Source organism: Mus pahari, chromosome X (assembly GCF_900095145.1).
Source record: "Mus pahari chromosome X, PAHARI_EIJ_v1.1, whole genome shotgun sequence".
Classification (NCBI taxonomy): domain Eukaryota; kingdom Metazoa; phylum Chordata; class Mammalia; order Rodentia; family Muridae; genus Mus; species Mus pahari.
In genome coordinates, this window is record NC_034613.1 from 136,266,281 (window position 1) to 136,290,927 (window position 24,647).

The 24,647-nt window shown below is 38.9% G+C and overlaps 2 protein-coding genes across 8 annotated transcripts in view; one reads left to right on the forward strand and one right to left on the reverse strand.

Annotated features, from left to right (window-relative positions):
- Window positions 1–341: 341 nt before the first annotated feature.
- Cnksr2 (connector enhancer of kinase suppressor of Ras 2) overlaps window positions 342–24,647 on the reverse strand; it is a 230,361-nt gene continuing 206,055 nt past the window's right edge. For 3 of the 7 annotated variants that reach the window (XM_021187764.2, XM_021187765.2, XM_021187763.2), the window contains 2 exons: window positions 10,115–10,311; window positions 342–7,419 (listed from right to left, as the gene is read on the reverse strand). In XM_021187764.2, coding sequence (XP_021043423.1) covers window positions 7,204–7,419; window positions 10,115–10,311 — 413 coding nt within the window. In that variant the 3' untranslated portion in view covers window positions 342–7,203. Of the gene's footprint in view, window positions 7,420–10,114; window positions 10,312–13,695; window positions 17,774–24,647 lie in introns of those variants that run through there. The other 4 variants (XM_029534593.1, XM_029534592.1, XM_021187766.2 and 1 more) reach the window with 2 other exon arrangements.
- Window positions 2,068–4,011, forward strand: Klhl34 (kelch like family member 34). The gene has a single exon (XM_021188302.2). The coding sequence runs from the start codon at window positions 2,074–2,076 to the stop codon at window positions 4,009–4,011; it is 1,938 nt and encodes a 645-aa protein (XP_021043961.1). The 5' UTR covers window positions 2,068–2,073.

The following is a 24,647-nucleotide window of genomic DNA, read 5'->3' on the forward strand; positions in this document are numbered from 1 at the left end:
ACTTTTTGAAATATTTAATTTTATTTTAGGTGTATGAATGGTTTGCTTGTGTGTATGTCTGTGCACCACTTGTGTGCCTGCACAGAGGCCAGAAGAGGGTGTTGGATTCCTTGGAACTAGAGTTAGAGATGGATGTGAGCCACCAGGTGGGTTTTGGGAACTGGACCAAGACCACTGCAAGAGGAGCAAGTGCTCTTAAGTGCAGAGCTATCTCTTTAGCTCAGTAGATTTTTTTTTAACTAATATTTTATGAAATTAAAGAATCATATGTAATCGGTGACCTTGTAAGAGCTGATGGCTGACCAAGTAGGAAATGACAGCCTTTTAATCTTTCCTAGGACTTTTTTGCTTCTGTGAAATAGAACTCGGTCTGACAGACTCCTCTAGATCAGGACTGCTGGAGGGGCCGCTCTTGAAATCCAGGAAGACAAACTCTTGCTGGAAGCAAAACAAAACAGAAGCCTGTAATTTGGCAAGAAAGAGCGCTTAATGAACTCCTAGTGCAAGAGCAGGATGTGGGCAACCAACAGGGTGCTCTTAGTCACCATTTCTGTGCTTGGTGTTTCTTATAAAAATCACTTTGTGGGGAGGGGCCCCAGAAATCACAACTGTCCTGAGCCTTGCAACTTTACTGCCCATTGTCTTGTCTTGGTATTGAGAATGTGGCAGCCAGTCATTAGATCAGAGCATGGGAAAGCAGAGAGAAAACTAGAAGGAATTACATTTTTTTTTTTTGAGGAGTTGTCATTCAAAGAAAAAACTCGAGTTAGTTATAACGTCTTTCTCCGCGTTGCAAAGAGATGGTTTTCACAAGCGCGAGAGTACCAAGAGAGCTCCTCTGGGGTCAGAGGGCAGGGGTTGGAATGTAAAACCAGGCAGCTTGGGAGACTCTGCCTGCCTTAGGAAGGGCAAGTGCCCCTGAATTTCACACAGGGCACAAGAACTTGGTCCAGAGCTTGGGGTTCTCTCTGGTTTAGCTCTTCCTAGAGTCTTCTCTGAGCAGTGGCCTCCTCTTAGGTGTCAGTGCGCAAAATTGCCTCTTAATCCCAGCTTGCTCCTTACTAATTAGGACATCTTCAAAGCCAAAAGATTAGCCTGAGGCTTCTTTTCCCGTGCACAGGGACACCAAGAGGGCCTCCAGCCTCGCCAGATATCCCCATCAACACATTACCAGGACTAGAGTCCCAAGGAAAGTGGGCCCTTCCTTAGCTTTTGCCACTCCTCCCTCAGCTCAGCATTCCAAGGGACGCCCCCTCCCCTCCCTGCGGTTCCTGGAGGCCAGTCAGGTCACAGAAGTCAGTGCCCTGGCTCAGGAAGCTTCCTGCTGAGCCCTTGGGCGCTTCGCAGCCAGCAGCTGGGACGCAGGGCGGGGCGGGTCGCCGAGAGCCAGCCGGCCAAGGCGAGCACTATTCCTGTCTCTGTGAGCTACCGGCATGTTATGTGCAGCGCCCAATCACGTTCCCAACCCTCTAAGCTGACCTGCTCTCCCCCGAGTGCCACAGGCTTTGATTTGATCTTTCTTTCAGAACAAGTTCACCCCCAGCCCCCTAGCCAGTTGTCCTCGGACTGCGCGAGTGTCTACGGAGCAGCCACGATCGGGAGTTCAGAGCCACCATCCTGCTGTCCCGGGGCACCCACAATAGGGCCACAGCCACGCCTCTGGCCTTTTGGAGATTCAGTACCCTCGACCTCTCCAGGTGATGGTGCGCGGCCACCGCCGCCCCTGGTGTGCAAGTGTGGGTTCCCCAAATTGTGTAGGGGAGGCGGCTTTGGGCAACGTGCTGTCATGCTCACCAGCTGAAAACAAGTCTAGCAATACCGAGAAGACTCCGAAATCCACACCCTTTGCTACTAGAGGCTTCTGGAAATTGTCTCTACATCTTACTTTGTCTGAGAGGGGCACGGAGCAACCGCCAAATCTGGATGAAGGAACCCTAGGTTTTAAGCTGAGCAGGCAAAAATCAGCCTTTGCTAGGGGCTCAGCAGCTGGACAGCGGAGGTGGGGGTTCCTTGTTACGGGATGCCTCCTGCCACGCCGGGCTGGCTCCATCCCAGCTTCCCGCCTTGGGCATCATGAGTTACTTCCTGTCTTACTGCAAAGCCCACGGCAGCTCTCTTCTCACTGGCTACCAGGCCCTACGCGCTGAGGGGTTCTTGTGCGATGTGACACTGGAGGCCGAGGGCAGTGAGTTCCCAGCGCACAGGTCACTTCTGGCGTGCTCCAGCGACTACTTCAGGGCCCTGTTCAAGAGTCACACTCAGGAATCGCGGGCTCGCGTAATTCACCTGCGTGTACCTTCAGCGGCCGGCCTACAGCGCCTGCTGGACTTCATCTACACTGCCTGGCTGCCCCTCTCCATGGACACTGTGGAAGACACTCTGGAGGCTGCCAGCTACCTGCAAGTCACCGAGGCCTTGGGACTGTGTGCCCACTACTTGGAACGCCAGCTTGCCCCAGAGAATTGCTGCTTCACTGCCAATGTGGCAGCTCGCTTTGGCCTGGCCCGCACCCTAGGTGCAGCGGAGCGCTGTATTGTGCGCCACCTGGGGGGGCTGTTACTGATGGGCACTGGGCCCTCGGGGCTGCTGGAACTCAATCCTATATCAATGAAAGCTGTGCTGGGTGCCCCTGACGTGGCACGGGTGCCTGAGACACGGCTGCTGGGCCTGGCATTAGCCTGGCTGCAGCAGGAACCCAAGGCCCAGCGCCTGGCACATAGTTCAACACTGCTTGGATGCATCCGCTTTGGCCTGGTGCCTGCTGGTGTGCTGCGGCGCATGTACTCGGGCTCCGGTCTTATATTACCTACTAGGATCAAGAGCCTCATCATCCAGGCCCTCAACTACCACACAGCACCCTCCAGCCAGCCGCTTCTGCAGGGAGAACAGACTAGTGTCCGGAGTCCCCAGACCCGTATCTTGCTAGTTGGTGGTCTCAGAGCTAGGGAGATGGTAACCGAGGAGATCATGGTCCTACCAGAGGTAGTTCAGAATCGGCACCCTGCACCTCAACCAGAGGAAGAGGAGGGAGAGGAGGAGGAAGAGATGGAGGAGGAGAAGGAGTGGGAGCTCACCCAGGAGGTGGTGTCCTTCGATGTGTATAACCACAGCTGGCACAGCTTGACACAGCTGCCCACACCACTGCTAGGCCACAGTGTATGTACCACTGGCAACTTCCTATTTGTCCTTGGAGGGGAGAGCCTTCCTGGCAGCCCATCTAGTTCTCTGGCTGCCAGCTCAAGGTCAGTCACAGCCTTAGTGCACCGTTACGACCCGCGCTTCCACACTTGGACACAGGTGCCTGCCATGCGAGAAGCAAGGGCCTACTTCTGGTGTGGTGTGGTAGGTGAGAGTCTCCTGGCTGTCGGAGGCCTGGGCACCTGTGGTGAGGCACTGGCCTCAGTGGAGATGTATGACCTTCGCAGGGACCGCTGGATGGCAGCTGGAGAGCTACCTCGGGCAGTACATGGTCACGCAGGTGCTGTTGGGGACCATGGTGTTGTGTACATCTCCGGGGGCAAGACTGGGAGAGGTGAAGGAGGCACGAGTAGCCTCCGGGATATGTACTCCCTTAGCCCCGGAGAGAGAGTGTGGAGCAAGAGGGCACCCATGGGCACAGCTCGCTATGGGCACTACCTTGCGGTGCTGCGAGGTGCAGTGTTTGCCTTTTTGGGGAGATATGAGCCCTTCTCTGAGATTGAACGCTATGACCCCTGCACAGACCAGTGGACTCGGTTGCGGTCGCTACCCTATGACCGCTTCTGCTATGGACTTGCTGTGGTAGAAGAGACAGTGCTGCTGCTGGGTGGTCTCAAGTGGCGGGACTCACGCCAGGTGCCAACCCAGAACGTAGTGGGCTATGACCTCGACCTGGACCGCTGGGAAGATATAGGCTGTGTGCTGCCTTGGGCGTGGAGTGGCCTTCAGTGTGCAGTGCTGCAGCTACCGGAGGGTAGGGAGGGGACAAGGGAGGGAGAGACTGGAGAGGTGCCAGATTTAGTGCTGGATTGAACAGGTGAGTCCAGGCTTCGGAGGATCTAAGGGAAAGTTGTTCTTGACCTTGCCTGAAAAGCACTGCTTTGCCCTTAAGAGGACTCTGATAGAGTAGTTCTGAACGATAAGGAGGTGAACGAGGCCTTGGACAAAAACTAACTATTCCCCTCCAACTGCAGATGTCAGCCAGGAATGGTCAAATGCAAAGAGATGAGCCAGCTTTAGTTAACTGTAGAGGTTTCAGAAAGACAGACTCATTTTGGCCTAGAGGTGGAATTTGAAAATAAAATAGGACCTAACTTCGCTCCCTAAAGTGTTTTTCAAGTGTCTCCCATCCAAACAATGTACAACTAGTTACACACAAACCACAGAAAACTGTTGGCTACAATAGCTGTAATAATAGGCCCAGTAGACAGTATTTGATGAAACTGTGAAGGTGTGTGTGTGTGCGCACATATACACACCTTCGTTAAACAGTATGGAATAGTTGTACCGAGAAAAATGATATTTATGGTGCAGAGCCATGGTTATAGTTCTGCTTTGACAGTTTCGTATTGACATGGAACTGAGAAGGGGAAAAAACCCAGAAAAAGCATTTCTTTGAGAAACAACTCTTGGTTAATAATTTTTCTGTCCTGTCCTCATCTGCTTTTACACTGGCAGCTTATTAGTTTATATATATATATTTCACTTAACCACAATACACTACATTTGTAAGAAGAAAATTAGCTCAGTTTTGGTGGTTTCAATCTTAGTTCCCCAAAGGCTCACAGAAAAGGAAGGAGTAGGTGAAGTTTTTAAGGTGAGGTCAGGTCAGTGGGAAGATAGCTTGAGGTGGTTTCAAGGTCTCAGAGGAGACCGTGGTAACCTCTGAACAGGTGTCACTTCTGGCTTGTGCTATCAGTGAGGTGGCAAAGTGAGAACTTGTAACTGGGGTGGTGGTAGTGAGGGTGGCTGGATGATTAGGTCACAGAGAAATGTGGTAAGCCCTTTGCATGAATAAAGTCGGTGTTTTATAGGGATTCATTGAGAGCTGAATTTATTTGACTTCAGTTTACAGTGCTGCCTCTCTCCTAGATTTGAAACGAATGCAATAAAATGTACAGATAAATACTGTTAAAAGGTCTCTTTCATGCTAGGCTAGTCTTATAACTCACCAGTCTTATAAAATTTATTAGTTTAATTTTTTTAACCAGTAAAACAACAGCTGACTTTACAAAAGTACAAGCTGCTTACTAGTAACAGAGCCAGTCTTCCCACCGACTGCCTGTTGTTTGCAGGTTGTTTGTCCACTATATACGTGACGCATCCATCATGTACAAATAGTTTTAAGTGAAGATACACCACATTGTTCTAGTGAACATCAATATGCCTAAACAACTGTAACAAGCACACTTCATTTTATGACAAGAGGGGTTTTGTTTGTTTGTTCTTTCTCTTTCTTTTACATATACAAAATCCCACAAATTTAATGTTTGTCAATAACCATGCAGTAAATAAATGTTTTTTACAAATAGGGTATTCTAAATGATAAAAATATTACACCGGACCCACAATTCCATACAAACATTAATGCATGTTTCTCATCCATTTTGACTAAATATAGGATTACTGAAAATGTGCTGTAGAAAGGCCACTCTCCTGTACAGTTGTGCAAAGTCTGCAAAACGATAGTGATTTAATGTGATTTCAAAAGCAAAGAAAAAGATCCCGCTGTGTAGTTTTGACTTTCTTCTCTACAGCAAAAATATTCACTGGCATATATCTGAACTCTTAGAGATGTAAATACATTCACTGAGCTGTACAGGCAACAGGATAAAGCTGATCAGAAGTAGGTTTTAGGATATAGAATAGTAAAGGAGGATCTTTTCCTCCTGAAAAAACAGCAAATTGTGACTTGTATTTTATGCAGCCACACACTAAAAAGCAGCAAGTCACTTTCATGCTGTGGTCACTTTCCAAAACTAGACACATAGAAATGGCAATATGTCAAGAGGACTTTTTCATAGACTCCACCTATAAACAGTTCAGGATTCTAGGAAAAAACCTCTAAGTGCTTGATCTCAGGCCACTCAATGTAATAACTCCCTGAATGACTGCCATCCTCTGCTCCTTAGTAGAGAAACCCATTAACGTTTTTCAACATTGTTTTCTCTACTGCAACTTCTGTCTGCCACGACCAAATGCATTTTACTATCTTGCCTGATGTATAATTACAGAAGTTTAGTTACAGACCAAGGGAAAATTGGAAAATGCCTGGAAAATGGACTCATTTCAGTGTATACCTTGTCTTTTAAGAGTTAAGAGTTCAAAAAACACGAGTTTGGGCTGAAAGTGTGTGTGTGTGTGTGTGTGTGTGTGTGTGTGTGTGTGTAGCTGTTAGCTGCCTTTCTGGGTGAGTTAAGTCTGTTTTAAAAAATCCATTCTTAAATTCTTCTGTACACAATCAGCATTTCATCACTACAAAAATAAAGGAAGATTTAAACCAAGAAAATAAAGCAGCTCTATCTTCAATTTTGGTCTTAGTTACAAAAACATCTTACAAAGCTTTGCCCTGATACACCACGCAGTGTTCTCATAGATTTGGAATAGTACCTCCATTAACCAGTTAGCACAAGTTAATAGACTGTTAAGACAGATATTAGACCTGAACTTTTCTTATGTTCATGCTCTTCTAGTTTGCTTAACTCTTTTATACGCACCTACATTTCATAAAAATAAAACTACAGCATTAAACTTTGTGCAATGTTTAAGAAAATTCTTAGAACATTTTAATAAATATAAAAAGGTTTAAATTCTTTCCCACCCACAAGGATGTCTGCACCTGAAAAAATTGTGATTTACGGTTGAAGTCTCATTATATATAAAATTAACTTAAAGGGAGAAGAGATGACCTCAGATAGAAAATTGCCTTTTTGTGGTTTTTCTACTTGAAGATCACCTGTTTTCAGAATTGTCTGCAAAAGTTAATTTAAGTCATTAAAGATAGTTGATTCTGCACATGGTAAACATAGGCTGAGCACTGACTGCATAGAAAACATACAAATGCTCTTTAAAGACAGTGGCAATGTGACCATGTATGCTTTGTTTCATATAGTTTGGTAACATTAAAGTAGAGCTTGTCAAGTATCCAACACACTGATAAAAAACTACCTTATCCACTTATTCTGAGTACCATCAGGTACTAGGTGACCTCGGGGCCGAATGCACTTACACATGTGTCTCAATGTATGAGTGAGTATGTGTTAGAGAGGAAGCGAGAACATCTACTTCAGAAGAAATACTTAGTGGGTCATTTGAGGTGGTGCTTTGACAGATATCCAAGAAAAGGTCGAGGTACATCTGCTTCCATTGTTGGAATTCTTTAGAAGTCAAGTCTGGATTGTCTAGGACTTTATCAATAATGGCTACTTCCCCTTCTCTGGCCTGAAAAGCAAAAGAATTCAATAGTTAAGACGGGGAGGGATTAAATTTTTATCAAAATTTAAAACAAGTGCCAATAAATTCAGACTCCTCTAAGAAACCGATTTGTAGTTCTTTAGCGTAAAATCATTTTCTATCTTTTTTTTTTCTAACAGAGTGGTATGTCTTGGATTGCTTGAATGTGATTTTCTTTGTACTCTCGGCCCTTACTGTTTGCCATCTCTGATTATGCAGACCTTCATGTTTTAAGGAAACCTTCCTCAACCTGTAAGGTCCAGCTTCAAAGTCTCTCATTTCTTCAACACTCTTCCTTAAGTACTCAAAGAGAAGCTGGTCTCTTTCTGTCTGTGTTAATATTCTACTCTTGCCAACAAGTGTATTTACCACCGTCTATCTCTTGAGTTACTCTGGAACTTGTTCTGCCTCTCCTTCATGGTTAACTCCTCATGCTCTAGTGAGAGAAAACAGGGCCCCTGTTATTGCAAATACAGAATACGTGCCCTGTGACCATTAAGAATCCCATCCCATAGCACACGGGCCTTAGAATGAACAAAGCCTTTCCCTTCATATTGGAGGTTGGGATTCACCTGATGAATAAGCATCACTTTGGTATACCTCTCAAAAGCACAACTATCACCTGTAGAATAAGAGAATTTCTTCTGTGGAAGGTAAAATAGAAAAAGGGTTAAGAGACTTTGAGAAAACGATTCTTTTCTTTTATGGATCTAACAAAGGGCTAAGAGAATCTTGGAAATGTTCTGCAAGAGAAAAAAAGCACACCAGTCTGCCAGAATCAGGAGGGAAATAAGACAACAACATATATAAGAAGTGCTTCTGGCCAGTGAAGAGACAAGATACGAAATGGGTATGAGACTGATGATGCTGGCAGTTGCCTATGGTGGGACCTAAGAGCTATTCTTGGGCGCGTTTAGTTGTTCTTCTGTAAAGGAAGATTTTATAACCTATTATTTTTCTAGGTCCCAAAGTACAGGGCTCTATAGCTCTCCATCATTTTTTAACCATCAAGAGACATTTCTTTTTAGTGTTTCCTTATCTTTCTTTATCCTAGAAGAGCAGAAGAGTCTAACAGCATGACATATTAGGATCCTTCTTGAACTCAACATTTACAGTGGCATTTCATTATCATAGGACAAAAATATTGTATGGTATTTACAGAGCATAAAAGACAGGAAAAGAGAGAGAAGGAGAGGAGGAAATAGGACTGTAAGGGAAAAGAAGAGGAGAAAGAGGGGGAGGGAAACGAGAGGGGAGGGAGGAAACACAAGAACCAGGTATTTAAGATATTCACATATGGCAAAGAGGTGAGGGACAAAAAATAAACTCAACATTTCTGCAGACTGTCTCATTTTGCTTTGTTTTGACATTTTTTGGTCTTATTTTCTTTTGCTTATATATTTTGGTTTCAGATTTTGTGTTTCTGTGGGTTTGTGTGTTTCTTGTTTCTTTGTTTTTAACAGAGAGAAATGGTGTGGAGTTAGGTGGGGAGTATCTGGGAAGAGTTGGAAAAGAGGAAAAGCATGATCACAATAAGTTATATGAAGAAGTTTCAATGAAAGAAGGCAAAACCAAAATAAGTTAGAAAGCTAAGGATATCTTTCGACTAGAAAGGATCAATAGAATTACTCTTATGACTACTGTAGCCCCCCTCCCCGTAGAATTGTAGCATTAGCTACCAGTCCATTAATAGTTCCGTGGATTCAGATAGCATCTACACATAATTGACACTGAATCCTTGGCTGTTATTACCTGAAGATATTTCGAATCCTTGTTTTTTTTCTATTGTATTCATTTACTCAATACTCATCTCTATTCCAAAACTACAATTTTAGCAGGATGCTAAAACACTTCTCACAGAAGTCTTTTGAAGTTTTGTGTTTTGGAATTACTGTGCTCCACCTTCTATATGACAGTTCTTGTTTGTTTGTTTTGGTTTTGGTTTCACTTTTTGTGCTGTGCAAGACCTGCTCAGGGCAGTTTTGTAAGGTAAGTCCTTTCCTCCCTTTCCTCATCCTCATGGTAGAGAATCTCCTGGATCAACTCCCTTCAATTTCTGCCTCTCTGTTCCCATGCCCTTACCACTCTAGGTGTGGCACAGGAAGAATGAAAACAGTGTTAAGCACTTACAGAAGTATATAATGGGAAGGTAATGTGTGCACTGGGAGCTGATAATGCAAACAGAACAACAGTTAGGCCATCTCTGCATGGAACATGATGACTCTAGCTTCACTGCCACATGTTGTAGTTCATTCACAAAACATTTCAAGTGCTTTTAACATTTAACATACAAACCAAGAGCCTTTAATATCTTTTATAATTGTAGTGCATGGTGAATTTCTCTTAGAAGATAAAAAAACCCAAAACAAAACAAAACAAAACAACAACAACAACAACAAACCCCAAGGAGTAACACCAACCCTACCCTTTTTAAAAAGAAGTCTTAACCACATCCTGATTTCTCCAAAAACTAAGTCATGTAACGTTTAGTTGGTGTCTTAGGACTTCAATGAAGACCTGACCAGATTCCCTTGCAATCACTGTGCTGCACATTCTTCCTAGCTGCCCTTCTTTTCCCATAGCTCCCTGTTTTGTTCCACTCAGCCTGTAGTATCTGGAAATCTATTTTCAGTCCAAGAATAAATCACCCCAAAGGAATTTATATGTTTGTTCCATATCTTACCTTTAAAGTGCTTTTAAGAATTCTCAGCCTGTGCAGTTTCTCATTCATCACAGGATCATTACACCGTTTTATGAATGATAGTTTGTATTCCATCTTGGTTGAAATGCGATGTTCTCCTAGTGGTGATAGACTGGCTTCCTCCAGTGCCCTGTATAAATCTTGCAAGGAGTCTCCTAACTTTTCTTCTCTGTTTTCATCTGAGAGACAGAGGAGTGGGAGTGGGGTAAAGGACGAGGAGAAGAGAGGGAAAGAGACAAATATGCAGTTTAATAAAAATTATTTCCATAGTTTGAAAACTCTAAAAATGGGATTGTCTGAAATATAGTCTAATGAATGATTAGGAAAATAGTCTAATATTTATATATCTCTCAGAAATAAAACAAAACAAACAAAATACCTCACAGATTCTAGTTAGATGGGATTATATAATTATGGACAGCCAATTATTTTAGAAGGATTAAATAGGATTTGATTCAACAAATAGCCTCTTGAGAGAAAAATACATATTTTGAATTCAATGAATTAAAGTATAACATGTACATAACATGAAAATTCTGCTTCATATCATTTAGTATTTTAAGACAACAATTAAACACAGAAATGCTATTTAATAGAGTTCTCCTGGTTAATTAATACTTAATGATTTCCATTTTTTTTTTAGATTTCCTAAGATGGAATGGTATTTGCTGGCATTTTTGATTATGATCGTCCAGTTATCTAATAGACTTTTAGATTTCATGCGACTGCTATAGCAGTACCTAGTACATCGGCAATACAGGAACTGATCAGAAGTTAATGTCAAAAATAATGTCTTTGATTTTTAGGCAGGAGCTCACTGTGTAGGTTAGGGTGGCCTGCAATTCATTATGTAGCCCAGGCTGCACCCTGCAACACATGAGACTAGCCTCCAAATTCATGGTAATCCTTTTGCCTCTGTCTCCCAAGTGCTGGGATTACAGTTATATAATCTACCATGCTCAGCAATAATGTTTTAAATTAAATTAAAATGAATCACATGGATATATTTGTAAGCAAATATAAGGACACTTCTGACACATACTAACAGAATTGATAACATTTAAAAATTGTTAAGAAAATACTTCACTTCAATATTTTTGAGGAAAATTAAGACAGTTACAAGTATGGATTTTTGATCTAGATGATCAAATGAAGGTCTTATTTTACTTTAAAATTGTATGAATAATGATGTTAAATCAATTAGAAATATATCAGTTTGTTTGTAATAAATATAGTAATAAAAATGAACTAGATTCTTCTTTGGGTAGTAAGGGTCTTATTTGAGGAATACTTCTTAAACTGGTCCAAGGCATAAATATAGAATGTTATTCATTCCACCATCAATCATGTAATATTAAGCTTTCAGATATAGTTTTAAAAGTAGATTCCCTAATTAACGACAATACTAAAGAACATTAATTTGTGCCAGACAGTAGGGTAAATGTCTAACATTCATGATTTCATGTGATCTTCACATGATACTAAGAAATTGTCAATTTATATCAGGGGAGAACTTAATTATTTAGTGTGCATTTAATTAGAGGTACCAATTAATGTGAGACTCCTTCAAAATGCATCATTGTAAACATTTATTGTGTGCTTTGCATGCAATCTTTTAATAGAAATTCCTGTGCTTTCCACAGAAAAGGTTTCCAATCTGATACAAACTATAAACAGACTGCACAACTTTACTAAGTTGAACTACACAGAAATAGTTCTGTATGCTCATAATCTGGCAAAGAATATGAACGTCAGAGATAGAACACTTAAGGGGGTGACAAGTTATACCCATGATTTGTGTCAATTATGACCGCCATCCCTTGGGTTATGCTAAGGATGCTCTAAACATGTTTTAAAAGAATACAGCTAAAACTGCCCCCAAAGTCTAAAATAACACCTTAACTTTAAAGGATTCACCTTTAGGATTAAAAAGTTGTTTTGTTTAAATTCTGGATTTAACTTTTTGCTCTTCTGCTGAGGTTAGTAGCTGAGAATAGTTATGATCATTTTTTTTCCACTAGAAAACCCCTTATCATCTGCCATCACATGCTATCAGTGTGTGCTATGATGAATTTTAATGCCTAAATATATCTCTCTTAAAATATGAAAATTCATTTAAATAAAAACTTTAAAAAATTCTCTGTTGGTTCATCCATGAACTATTTTCAGCACATAGAGGAGTTTGATGGATGGGTGGATGCAAGCCTATGAAAAGAGTGGATTTTCAAGTTACAAGCAAGATAGATCCATTATGGAGAACTTCAAATGAGGACGCCTAGGAAGAAGAAAGACACAAAAAATAGTCACTTATGGTCACTAAATGGAGTTGTACAAATAAGGACACATTTGAACAGAATAATTCAATTTTATAAAATCATAATCCAGGAAAGGGCACTGGGGAATTTTTTAATAATTATTCCATTTGCCTCAGGGCAAGATTGCATGTAAAGACAGATGCGATTTCTGAAAGTAGGGGTTTGGGTACCAGTAAGAGGTCTAACAGATGGGAATTATAGTAGTTAAGGTATCAGGTGGCATAATGTATTGTTACTTTTTCGGTTCTAGAAAGAAGGTGAAAGAAAAAAGGATCTAAATAATAGTTTTAGAATTTAAGGAGGGTAGACTTATTTTCACACAGTGAATTTTTTAAGAGAAATCTTTCTCATATTACCTAATACTGTAGGGCATATATATCTTGTTACATTTTGATCTAGCCTGTTCTCTTTCTCTATTTCTTTGTGTCTCTGTCTCCCACTTCTCTGCTGGGGATCAAATGAAGGGTCTTGTACATTCTAGGCAAACATCCTATCACTGAACTACATCTCAACCCAGCCTCTTTACCTTAACTTTTAATATTGTGGAATACTGCAGAAGCTTTAATTTTTATACAATATCAGTGAAGTTCTACTTTAAGAAGACTAAGCAAAGATTAAATATAAAATTATAAATAACGATATCAAAACAAAATTCTCCCCTGTCTCCTTCTTAACATTATTTGAGGCAAAAAGCATCCAACCAAAAGACAACATAATTCTACAAGGTATTTGGTTTGACAGCTGTACAAAAAGCCAAGCATAGGTCTATTTGGGCAGCACGTCTGAACAAGGAACCACAATGACACAGAACATGGAAACATTTTGAAGTAGTAGTTGGATGGTGTGGCTCCTATCAGAGATAAGAAAGTCCCCGCTTAGTCCTTTATACACCATACACATATGCAACACTGCACAAGACACAGTAGTGGAATGAGCAAGGATGAGGGACTGAGAAGCCAGGCTACCACAAAATGTCACCAATGATTTAACATTCTAAGACTACACAAAGAGTCCTTTTATTTTCAAAAGAAGGGAGTGAGGGGCTGAGTCACATTATAAATCTGATTCACTGTGTTCAACAGTCAAAACAACACAGAACTCAACATTCAAGACAAAAACAGACCTTTATTTTCTTTTTTAGTTTTCAATTGGTTTTCTTGATTTTTCCCAGATGAATCTCAATTAAGTCTACAGGGCTACTGTTGCAACCGCAAACATGAAAGCACCTTTATTTTCTTCTCTCTTTGCCCTCTTCCTCTTCGTCTCCTTCACATTTCCCTTCAGGGTCCTCTCTCTTCTCAAACTTTGCTTTTTCTTCTCTTAGAAGAAGCTTGCCTTGGAAGATGAGGCAAACACTTGGTGAGGCCTGCTTCTCAACTGAATTTCTTTCAGTGTGGCACTTCAGCCATTGGGTGGTTAAAAACCAGCTCGTTTGCAATTTGAGTGAATGTTTCTGAAAATTGGCAAAGTGTAGCACATTCAAATAAAAGGACATATATAGGAACCTTCTGTGATTCCCACCGAGGACGTGTAGCATTGCTGAAATGACATTTTAATTGGCGTCTAATTTATTCATGAAAGCTGGAACTATGAAGGAATAAAACTTTCCGCAAATTATATTTACATTTGTAGCATAAAAATTAGGTCTGTGTCAGATCACGCATTTAAAAAAATCCATTATATTAAAGCAAGGAGCACTTATAAGTCCCCCCTTTTATATGAAATTTCATTGACTGGTGGATTTGAAGGTCAAACGAAGTAGTTGATTTGCATTCTATGCCAAGAGATGATCATATCTGGCTGTGTCATACTTGGCAGGAATCATTCATACATGAGGAATCTAGTAACATGGTTAGTTAGCATCACGTAATTCATTGGTTCTCTGCAGGCTGCACAGGGTTACCAGGTCGTTAAAAAAAATAAAGAAAAGCTCAAGTAAAAGATTAGCTAATAAAAAATTACCAGTTTGTTGTAATGCCTCGAGCAGATTATAATGTACTCCTCAATTGCTCCAAAATTTTTGGTTAGTGAATTTTATGCATTTAGGCGCAGTGGTTTGTAAACATTTTTTCACTGTTCACTATTACAGGCTAAAACAATTGTGTTGTTCATAATTCATACACATTTAGTAGTCTATCCGTATATGCTATAAATATACACAAGAAACTGAAAAAAAGATGAGATATAAAACTCAAGGAGAAAATCTAATTATTTTTTTCCTGTATGTTAATAGATTCTCCTTCAAACATCTATACTGTGACTTCTATAAGGGGAATTTGTGTCACTGACATCTGCATTTCCCATTGTCTATCTACCACAATGCTTAACATGCTCTCAACAAATTCAAATGGAGTGATAGTTTACTTTATTAATAACACACATCAAAGAAGATTCTCATTAGGTGACTGCATGATTACTGAAAAGTAACTGTGTAGCACTGTTCATGTTTCTTTGGTAGAAACTAAAGACAACAAAACATCACTTTTGTCTTCTGATTTCCCTGCCACTGCAATGGCATTGTTAATGCAGAGTAAAAGATGAAAACAAAACCAAGAAATACATCAATTGGACTCTGCAAACAGCAATGGGGAATGGATTCTTGGTACATGTTTGGGAAGAGAATTATATTCTTTTAAAAATTGGACAATGATGTGCCCGTGGAAACGGTTGTGTAATGAGCACAGAAGGTTGGGAAAGGTTAAATTACAGACGATAGAGAAGGTCAGACATAGTACTATTCGTCATCAGTCAGTTCTGAGTGGCAGTTGTTCTTATACAACCAGAAAGCACTTGGCGGCTTCTAGGCTAATCATATCAAGTATGTGGAACACTATTTTTGTCCCAAAGGGCAATTGTCATTTGCATCGAGACCACAGGATTATTTTTATGAATACTAATTTACTATCTTGTCATGGAGAACAATTTATTTATATTTAAGGTGACAGGCTTTTAGTGGATTTAAAATCTTTGTAAGTTTTATATTAAAGGTGATTAAATAACTTCAAGTTAATACTATAACTTGAATTGTTTTATAGTTTAATTCAGGCCGTTATATCAAACAACTTGCTATATCTAATTTTGTAGAACTAGGGAGGAAGGGAAGTCAGCTTGTTGTATTAGAAAAGATTTTACAAGTTAGCTTTTAGTTTTTTCCTTTGCAGCCAATTAGTTATTTAATATTTAAAAACCATGTATAATCTTTTAGGTGAAATAACACTTAAACATTACCATTAAGGCAACTGTTTCTCAGAAGGAAAAATTAATTTAGTAATTAAAATTCCTTTCTTTAAAGAGGACCAAGCAATTGGATATACCTACATTGATACGGTTTTCTATTCTTTTTAGATCAGGTAAATCCTGTACTTATAAATTAAGTGTGTCCAGTGGCTATAACTGTCAATTCTTTTACAACATTAAATCTTACTTCCATAGGTTGTGATGAAAATACTTAAAGCTAAAGTTTATTCTACACCCTTTTCTTCTGCCAAATTCAGTAGTTTAATAAGAACTATATGACAGTGGTGGTCTGTTCAGGATATGATAGTTTTTTTTTTAAAATTTTTTTTTTCTAGTGATGAACAGTTCAAATGACAGAACACTGGCATCTCTAGCGCTGCTTTACTAACCCTAAGAAGGGATGGTTCTTTGAGAGGCAAACAAAGAAATGATTGACAGAATCCAGATTTACCCACAGAATTTAGAAAATGTAACCAATAAAACTGGAAGTCTAAGGCAGAAATTTATAATAGGGACAGCTTCAAAGCCAAACTAAGGGATTTTATTTGAAAATTAATACATAGTCACCACACTCATTGAGGTACCCCCCCTAAAATTCTTCAGATCATAAAATTTTACTAGGATTTAAACAGGGAGCATGATCCAATAGAATTGCATTAATATTAAATGCCAATAAAATAAATATGACTTATTTCTATATACCAAGAACTACCATTCTTTAGATATCCTTAAAACACATGAAAATGGTTGGAGAACAGAGGCAGTTCTAAGGCAGATCAATGTGATTTTTATTCACAACACAAATTTCATTTGTGAGAAAGAAGCATAGATTTTTTTTTTCATTAGAAAGATATTCGCTATCAAGCATACTTAGCAAATTATTTAACTTTCTAAAAAGATCTGGTACCAACTGGTAATATTTTTATTTTTAAGCAATTTATATTTTTACAGGTATTCATATTATGCAATACCACACACTGCAGCAACAGGAAGAAAAACATTTCATAATACAATATTAAATTACTTTTTCACCGCACAGTATGAAATATCCATTAATTAGCATTAAAATCATTACAGTGTTATCTTACCCAACTAAAGGAAATTTCACATCTACCACAGAAGAAAAATAAGCAATATTGAGCCACAGGGGACCCAGTTACATAGTATTATTAAATAATATCTGAAGCTAGTTTGAAAGACATTCAGACAAAATACTTTTTCAAATATGGAAAACCACAGCCTATAGATTGGAATATTCTACAGAAAAAGAATAGCTCATTCCAGCTTATGAGGCAATATCACTTCTATGTAAGTGCCAAGGAAAAGGAGAAAGTTAGGAGTTTTCACTGAGGAATCTAATAAAGCCTGGCATGAGAAATTTCCGTCATTAGTGTCACTGAAAGCAGTCTGCCTTACACCTGAATATGCTTTAATAATAGAATAAACATAGTGAGTTTCAGAGCAGGGTGTGTACACCTTGCCTTAATAGATTACACTTAATTTAGTACAATACAGCATGTCAAATTTTAAAAATGCAAATACACTTAACACAGAATTTGCTTCCGCTGCTTTGCCTTAACCATTAAGAGTCCATTAAACAGATAGGATTTTTAAATTATTGGTGCTGATCCCTCTCTTCCTGGTGTCAGGAGAACACAACTGAGGTATCGCCACAGAGCCCTTCCCCAGGCAAGACCCTTTACCCTCTGTTCTCCCATAAAAATGGCAGTTTTCGGCTACTGTGTTCCATCTTGATTGGTTTTGATCTTATGCTAGTCCCACTGTCGAAAGCTCGAATTCTTCTTAAGAGTGGCCTGCCCCTCTTAATATCCCTTTACGGAGGCCCCAAATCCACAACACTTGATGATCTAAGCTTTTTACAAGTCTGTTTTCTGTTATAAACATCAAGGACGAGGCCATTTTAGTTGCTTGCAAGAGGTTGATGTTGAGTCTGCGCCGTGCCGACTCTCTTCCATCTAAATTCTCTAAACATTAGCTTATCAATCTGTGATTCCAATGGGTTGAGTGCCAACAGAAGTGGATCCGATTTGGCATGGAGAGGTTCTACCAACTCTCGCAGTGTATTAGCCTAATATAATAAAGCAGTGATACAATATGATGAAAGACCTGCGAGTGCCATTTTTCCAAAGCACATCAGTATTTGTATTAGAAATACCATCATGCAGTACCCATGAAGAGAAAATAGAAAAAATATGCCTAAAATTGCATATGGTTTTAATACTATAATGTCTTTCTGTTGGCATGCAAGTCTACTTGGTCATAAATGGGACCAATTTTGATTTAGTTTGTTTGGAATGCCAAGCTTCCAATTATATACAATAACAAACAGACAAATCTTTTCCCACCTCTAACTTGCACACACACATCTATAGTTTGAATCAGAAAAGTTGGCTATTCTCCACACAGATGCAAAACCATCAGTCTTTTAAAAAAATCCAAATGTATTTCTAAATGTTTCCTCCTTTTCACTCAGTCAGAAAGTATGAAGAAGGGTTTTCTGGTCTTTGACTTGGACACAAATGCTACTGTCTTGAGTCAGAGCAAGTAGCCTGGCCAGTACCATTCTGATGAGGAGGCCTCACAGTAAAGGACACACAGTGAAAAAAAATGAAAAGCTACAGCAAGAAGCATGACAAAAAGGTGATTTTATATCTGAGCATGAGCCACACACCAAGGAGTTTAGAAACTGGAAGAGAATAATGTTTTTGAATGATGGGAAAAGTGAGGACAAGTTCAGATAAACTCTCGTCTCTCTTTTTGTTCATTTTATTTTGTATCTTCAGGAATTCAAATGTTGTCAGCAGGCACATATTAGCAATGTTTGTTATCTCTAGCATAAGGTCGAATTTTATCTGCTGCATCATGTCAATGTATTTAGATATATACCCCGAACAAAGAGAGAGAGAGAGATTAGAGAAAGCATTCTGTCTATTGCTACATCCTGTAGAAAATGCGAAGGGGAAATAACTGATATATAGAAAATGAAAGAGTATATTTCAGTAACCAGAAGAAGCAATTATTTATCACACCATACGATGTGCAGAAAGGGAGATGAGAACTAAGTAATTTTTCTATGTAGGTCAAATGAAATAACATGTAACACCTCATCCTTTAAAAGATTATAATGCTGGGAACCTATTTCTAGGTCCTATTGCTGTTTAATAAGTATTGTCTGGTATGGGCTTTCAAGCTGGAAAATCAGGGGCAATCTAACCTGGAGTATAAAGTCATATCTCAATTTAAACTGCCCTTAATTTTCTATATAGTTATTTTGTAAGTTTTGGACACATTCATCATTTCCTTGTAGAAATAATATTACATGAAGAAATAATATTACATGAATATTTTCATTTCTAGCATATCCCCTAATGCACATTTAATCCATACTAAACTTAACTAGAACCCTAGTAATCAAGTGGGTTTAATTATACAATATTGTCTCTATGAGATTACTGAGTTTTATACAAAAGACTGAAAAATATCTCCCTAGTTTAGAAAAGATTATGGGGAAGAACCACTATTTCACAATGGTAGGAGCTCATTACCAGTCTGTTAATATTAGCATAAAAGAAAGTAACTCCCTAAAGAAAGGTATCTCCTCAACTCTTTGTGGTAAGCACCACTGACTAGAGTCTCTTAAGGATGGAGGTGCTCATTAAACACACATTTCTATGTGGTACTTCTCACCTGCTGGATCAGGATTTCTGCTTATGGAATGCTGGAATTTGCAGTTTATACAAGTGATGTCTTTTTTACTCACTGCAGTTTGAGATCTACTTCAGGACAGTTGGACTGGCAAAGGGTACCAGATGGGTAGAATTGGTTGAACTAATATCAATGGCTATCCTGTATATACAAGTAGTTTCTAAGTCATGGGCCTTGAGGGGGAGATGGTATTAGCATTTCATTGCAGTCCGTCCATCAGTGGAACACTATTGCTCAGCTAAGTCAAGTTCAAAAATTTGCTGAAGAAGGTGTTGGACATATCTGGGTCTCCTGAAATTATGAAAAACAAAAAAGGTCTTGATAAACTTGTTGAATAAATTCTCAATTGATAAGATTTTTTTAATAGTATAGAGTAGAGGAGGGGAGCTAAGAGGGGAGCAGAGGCAGAGGAAGATAGAGAGAAGGAGAGAGTAGAGAAGCAGAGGCCAGCCATGGCCACGTTGGGGGAGGGGGGTGGAATGGGAAGAGAGGAGGAGCAAGGGGGCAAGAGGCAAGAGAGAGGCAAGAGAACAAGAGAGAGGAGGGGGCCAAGCAGCCCCTTTTATACTGGGCCAAGCCTACCTGGCTGTTGCCAGGTAACTGTGGGGAGGAACATACCTGGCTGCTGCCTGGAACTGTGGGGGTGAAGTTTAGACAGAATACCAACATTCCCCCATTTTGGTTTAGTTAAAAAAGAAAAAAATTAGAAAGAGGCGATAGCAAAGCAGGAATAGGGTTGTTGTGATATCTGGCTGCTTCATGCTGGCATTGGGGCAATGTGTCTCTGGGGAGCCTAGAGGAATGGGTATGGCAGGTGTTTGTCCAGTCTTAGGAGAGTTAGCTCTTTCCTTGCTGCCCAGGGTCTGTGGAGCCATCTGAGATTTATGTTGAGTAAAATAATTCCTATTTATTTTTGAGGCAAATAGAAAAACTACAAAGATATTCCTAGACTCAGCCCAGTTGAACCAATTGTATGGTTAGGTATGTGCATTGTGAATGTAAACTAAAAGCACTGGCCATCCAGTTCAACAGGTAAAGGCACAAAGGGCTAAAGGTGCACGCCTCACCTACAAGTGTAACATCATCTCAAACATAAAAAGACCCACTTCAAAGTGAGACTACCCTATAAAAGTCTAACTTTGACTCTGAGATACATTGTGGTCTCCTCTCAGACCATATTATCAACTAACCAGGGATCATAGGGGCTCATAGAGACTGAAGCAAGAATCATGGAGTCAGTTTAGTTCTGACCTGAGTCCTCTGCATATATATTATAGTTCTTTTGCTTGGTGTTTTATGAGACTCCTAACAGAGGGAGTGGGGGCTGTTTCTGATGTTTTTGCCTGCCTTTGGGACCCTTTTCTTCTTACTCACCTGTGTAGTTTAACCTTAATAGGCTATGTGCCTAGTCTTACTGTAACTTGTTATGCCATGTTTGGTGGATATCCCTGGAGGCCTGCCCTTTTTTGAAGGGAAACAGAGGAAGAGTGGATCTGGGGGAGAAGGTAGATTGGGGGAGAGACTGGGAGGAGAGGAGGGAGAGGAAACTGAGGTCAGATGTAATATATGAGAGAAGAATAAATAAATAGCAATAAATGTGATTCCTCCATTATTATCCATTACTATTTTTAGATACTTCATTTGAGTAATGGAGAGATTTTCATAATTAATGAATACTTACTTTAAAATAAAGCTTTAAAGTCCTTAGTTTCTGCTCGAATGGCTAAAGCAGCATAGTGGCTAAATTTTGAGTGACAAACTCACTACACAGAAAGCAAAACTTCCCCGATACTTTCTAGAGAAGAATAATGTAGGTTTTAAATGTAAGTGATGTAAACTTTACAGTGACTTTATATGTTTCTATCAAAAGGAAGTAGTTAGATAATATGATGATTGGTGTGAAATAACTTAGTGATGAGAACTGAAAATCTGGTGAATACATGAGTCACTCAACACTTTATGTGTCATCATGTATGGCTTTGCCAAAGTGAAAACACTGGAATTAACAATATTTACGTTTGTTTGTTCGTTCCTATTTATCTATCTATTTATTTATTTATCCTGGCTGTCCTGGAACTCGCTCTGTAGATCAGGATGGCCACAAACTCAGAGATCCACCTGCCTCTGCCTCAGGGATAAAAGCCACCGCCACCTGGCTTAAGTTTGCTTCTAAATCATTTCATTTAATAGTTCCAATCCTACTATGATACTTCTTTTTAAGACTTTTGAAGACCTCATAAGTACTTTGAAATGCAGTTTTTCCTGACCTGAACTTCAGTCCACTTAAGTGATCAGGTGGTAAAAATGTCTTTAAAGTCCTAATTACATTTTCATCTCAGAAGCTACTGTATATGACCATCGCACTTGACTTGGTTTCTCCAAGAGATTGCAGTAGGATACCAGCTATGTTAACTGGGGAGATGGGGTGCTGAAGTAAAATGTTATATATCTTCTTTTTATGTTCTTTGACCAATTTGCTGACGAGATAACTTGAACTCTGCACAATAAATGTTGAAGCTGTGGAAAGCGTAACTTTCCTGCCCATCTTCCTTAGTGGCAGTCAGTGGCTGTACTTGCTAATTTTTCAAAACATTGTTTAAAAATAAATGAATATCAACAGCAATATCTTTCCAAGTACTATCTAATAGATATACCCTATAGCTATTTCTCTGGGCTCTCCTTCACCTCTGTGGCACCTCTGAGCTACCTCCTCAGCTCCACTCTACTCTATGCTTATTCTCATAGTGAATTTTAAACTATCCTCAAAGTTCTGCCATATGGTAAGAGCACTATTATTTTTAAAGAATGTCATTCAGTGTCAGCTTCAGCATCATGTCATGCTAGGAGAGCAAAGGGCCACAGGGGGAGAGGAGCACTTAATCTAAAAGTTGGTGAAATCTAACTTATTTTCAACAAGAACATAACAGGTGGTTGGGGGCAGCAGTGAAAATATTGTAGGAGAGTAAGAAAAGGAGTTTTTCCATACTCGTATCATCTAAAGATTATTTCTTCCCAAACTACATACTGCCTTGATTGTAGAACTGAATTAGAAATGAATTTTTGCTTACTGTTTTTGAGAGAGGAATACTTAAAACATTGCAATATTGATTTTCCTCTTTCAATAACTTCTAAATGTTAATGCTTTATTAATAACCTCCTTGGCATGCTAGTCTGACATTTGGGATCATTTACTCATTAACAACTCTGGAAAGGAGATAAGCTGCTTTGGGGGCACTGCCAATTGAGTTTCAGGACCATGAAAAATACCTTCTCCAGCAAAGCAAGTGCCAAGAACAAGCAGAAAATTCAAGAACACTTCACTTATCACTAATATTTTTTCTTTACTTCAAATCTGTTATATAGCTAATGTAACATTTTCATATACTTTTTATTTTCTAATCTATAATTATCATATCATCAAGCTCCTTTGTTTAAATAGTTCCACAATTCAACACTTAAATTCTATTTTAGTGATATGTATTATGTCCTTTCCATGACACTATATGGTAAAAACTACTGCAGAACTGTCGAGATAAGAAATGTACCATGGATGAAAACTATTAGCACAACTTTTTATCTTAATTAAAAACCTGAGTTAATGAGTATTCATATTCAATCTTATTTGTCTTAAAAATGATGGTTATTAGATTTTATACCAGTAAACTCATCCAGTATTTGGGATAGAAAAGTACAGAATCTAGCAACCTATGGGGAGTATTCCATTTAAAATATTACATTACATATGAGTTTCATTTCTCCTTCTGAACAATATTGTATAGAGCTGCTCTTATAAAGAAAATTGAAGTTTACTTAAGAGTTACAAAGATGCTGACTCTCAGTGTTCTTAGGGAAAATACGAATGGCTTTAGAGCTATTGTGAGAGCTGCCATGCCTGTGTTTAACATTTATTATCACATGTTGAATTTTACACTCACCAGTATAATTACAGAAAAGTGGACTCATACAGGAGCTTAACTAAGGTGATAATTCCTTTTATAAAATTCAAATTTTTGAAATGTCAGAAGGTTCTCCTGAACTTAAAACGTAATTTGTATTGAAACATGAAAGAAGTTTAATCTTAGTACATTTGCTTCTTATCTGTAAATTAATCAATTTTATAGTGGTTGATGGGGTTGCATGTAATACATTTAAAAAAACAAGAACTCTGTATTTCACTGATTTAAATATTTCTATGCATTATATTTTATTTATAAAAGACTATGCTGCCTTCTCTAGCATAAAAATAGGCAAGTATTAAGGAAAAAGCCTGTTTCAAGTCATTTTGTATTACATAGGGATATGCAAAATGGGGTATATTTGGGATTCCCAAATTTCATTTAAAACTCCATTACCATTTGGTTTGATTACTTTGTTTGTGGGGTAAGGGAAAAGCAAACCAATGATAGCTATGGAGCAGTTTACCAAAGAACTCCACGACAGTGGTCTCATTTATTTTATGTGCCTATGTGTTTATGTTATTAGCATCATTATTGTATATATAAATATATGAAAACACATAGGACTACAGTTTAAGAGTTCTTTGATACATATATACATACTACTATCACAAATGCCTGTATGTACACATATACACATACACATATATGAACACATTGTAAAACATACTGGTTTTTATATTTTTGAAGAGCTACTTCATCAGAAATCAACATATGATGCTATATCTAGATTTATTATGAAATATTACATCAACCCCTTCTTACATCCATGAATACTAATAATCAAGTTTCTAGAACAACACATCTCTTGATTTGGTTAAGGGCACAAGTAATCTAAAAGACATCAATCTTGGATTTTGAAGCAATTCAGAAAATCTCAAACTAAATTAAAAGTAGCTTCAAACCACCACCAAGTAGTGTATCAATCACATGGGCTTAGTACTATTTAGGAAGGCTGTCAAATAGTTTAAAGTAAGACATTATTTCTCAGCAATTGACTAAGCAGAGTACACACCATGAATAGACATAAAACCAGAACCTGGCTAAAAATAAAATGTCAGGATGACAATTTTTTCTTCCTTATTGTAAATCTTCAGTACAACACTAGAGAGCCCGTTTTCCCCTTTGTGGAAAATCAATAGATATCTCAAAAGCATAAGTAGCAACTTTTCTTTAATAAAATAATATAGTTTAATTATAGAAGGCCTTGACAACCAAGACTTTAGTTTTAGCCATACTAGCAATGATTATTGATCTTAATGTGTGGGCAGATTGGTTACC

What these genes read in the sequence shown, in the direction of transcription:
- Klhl34 (XM_021188302.2), top strand. Translation starts at nt 2,074, where the DNA reads ATGAGTTACTTCCTGTCTTACTGCAAAGCCCACGGCAGCTCTCTTCTC.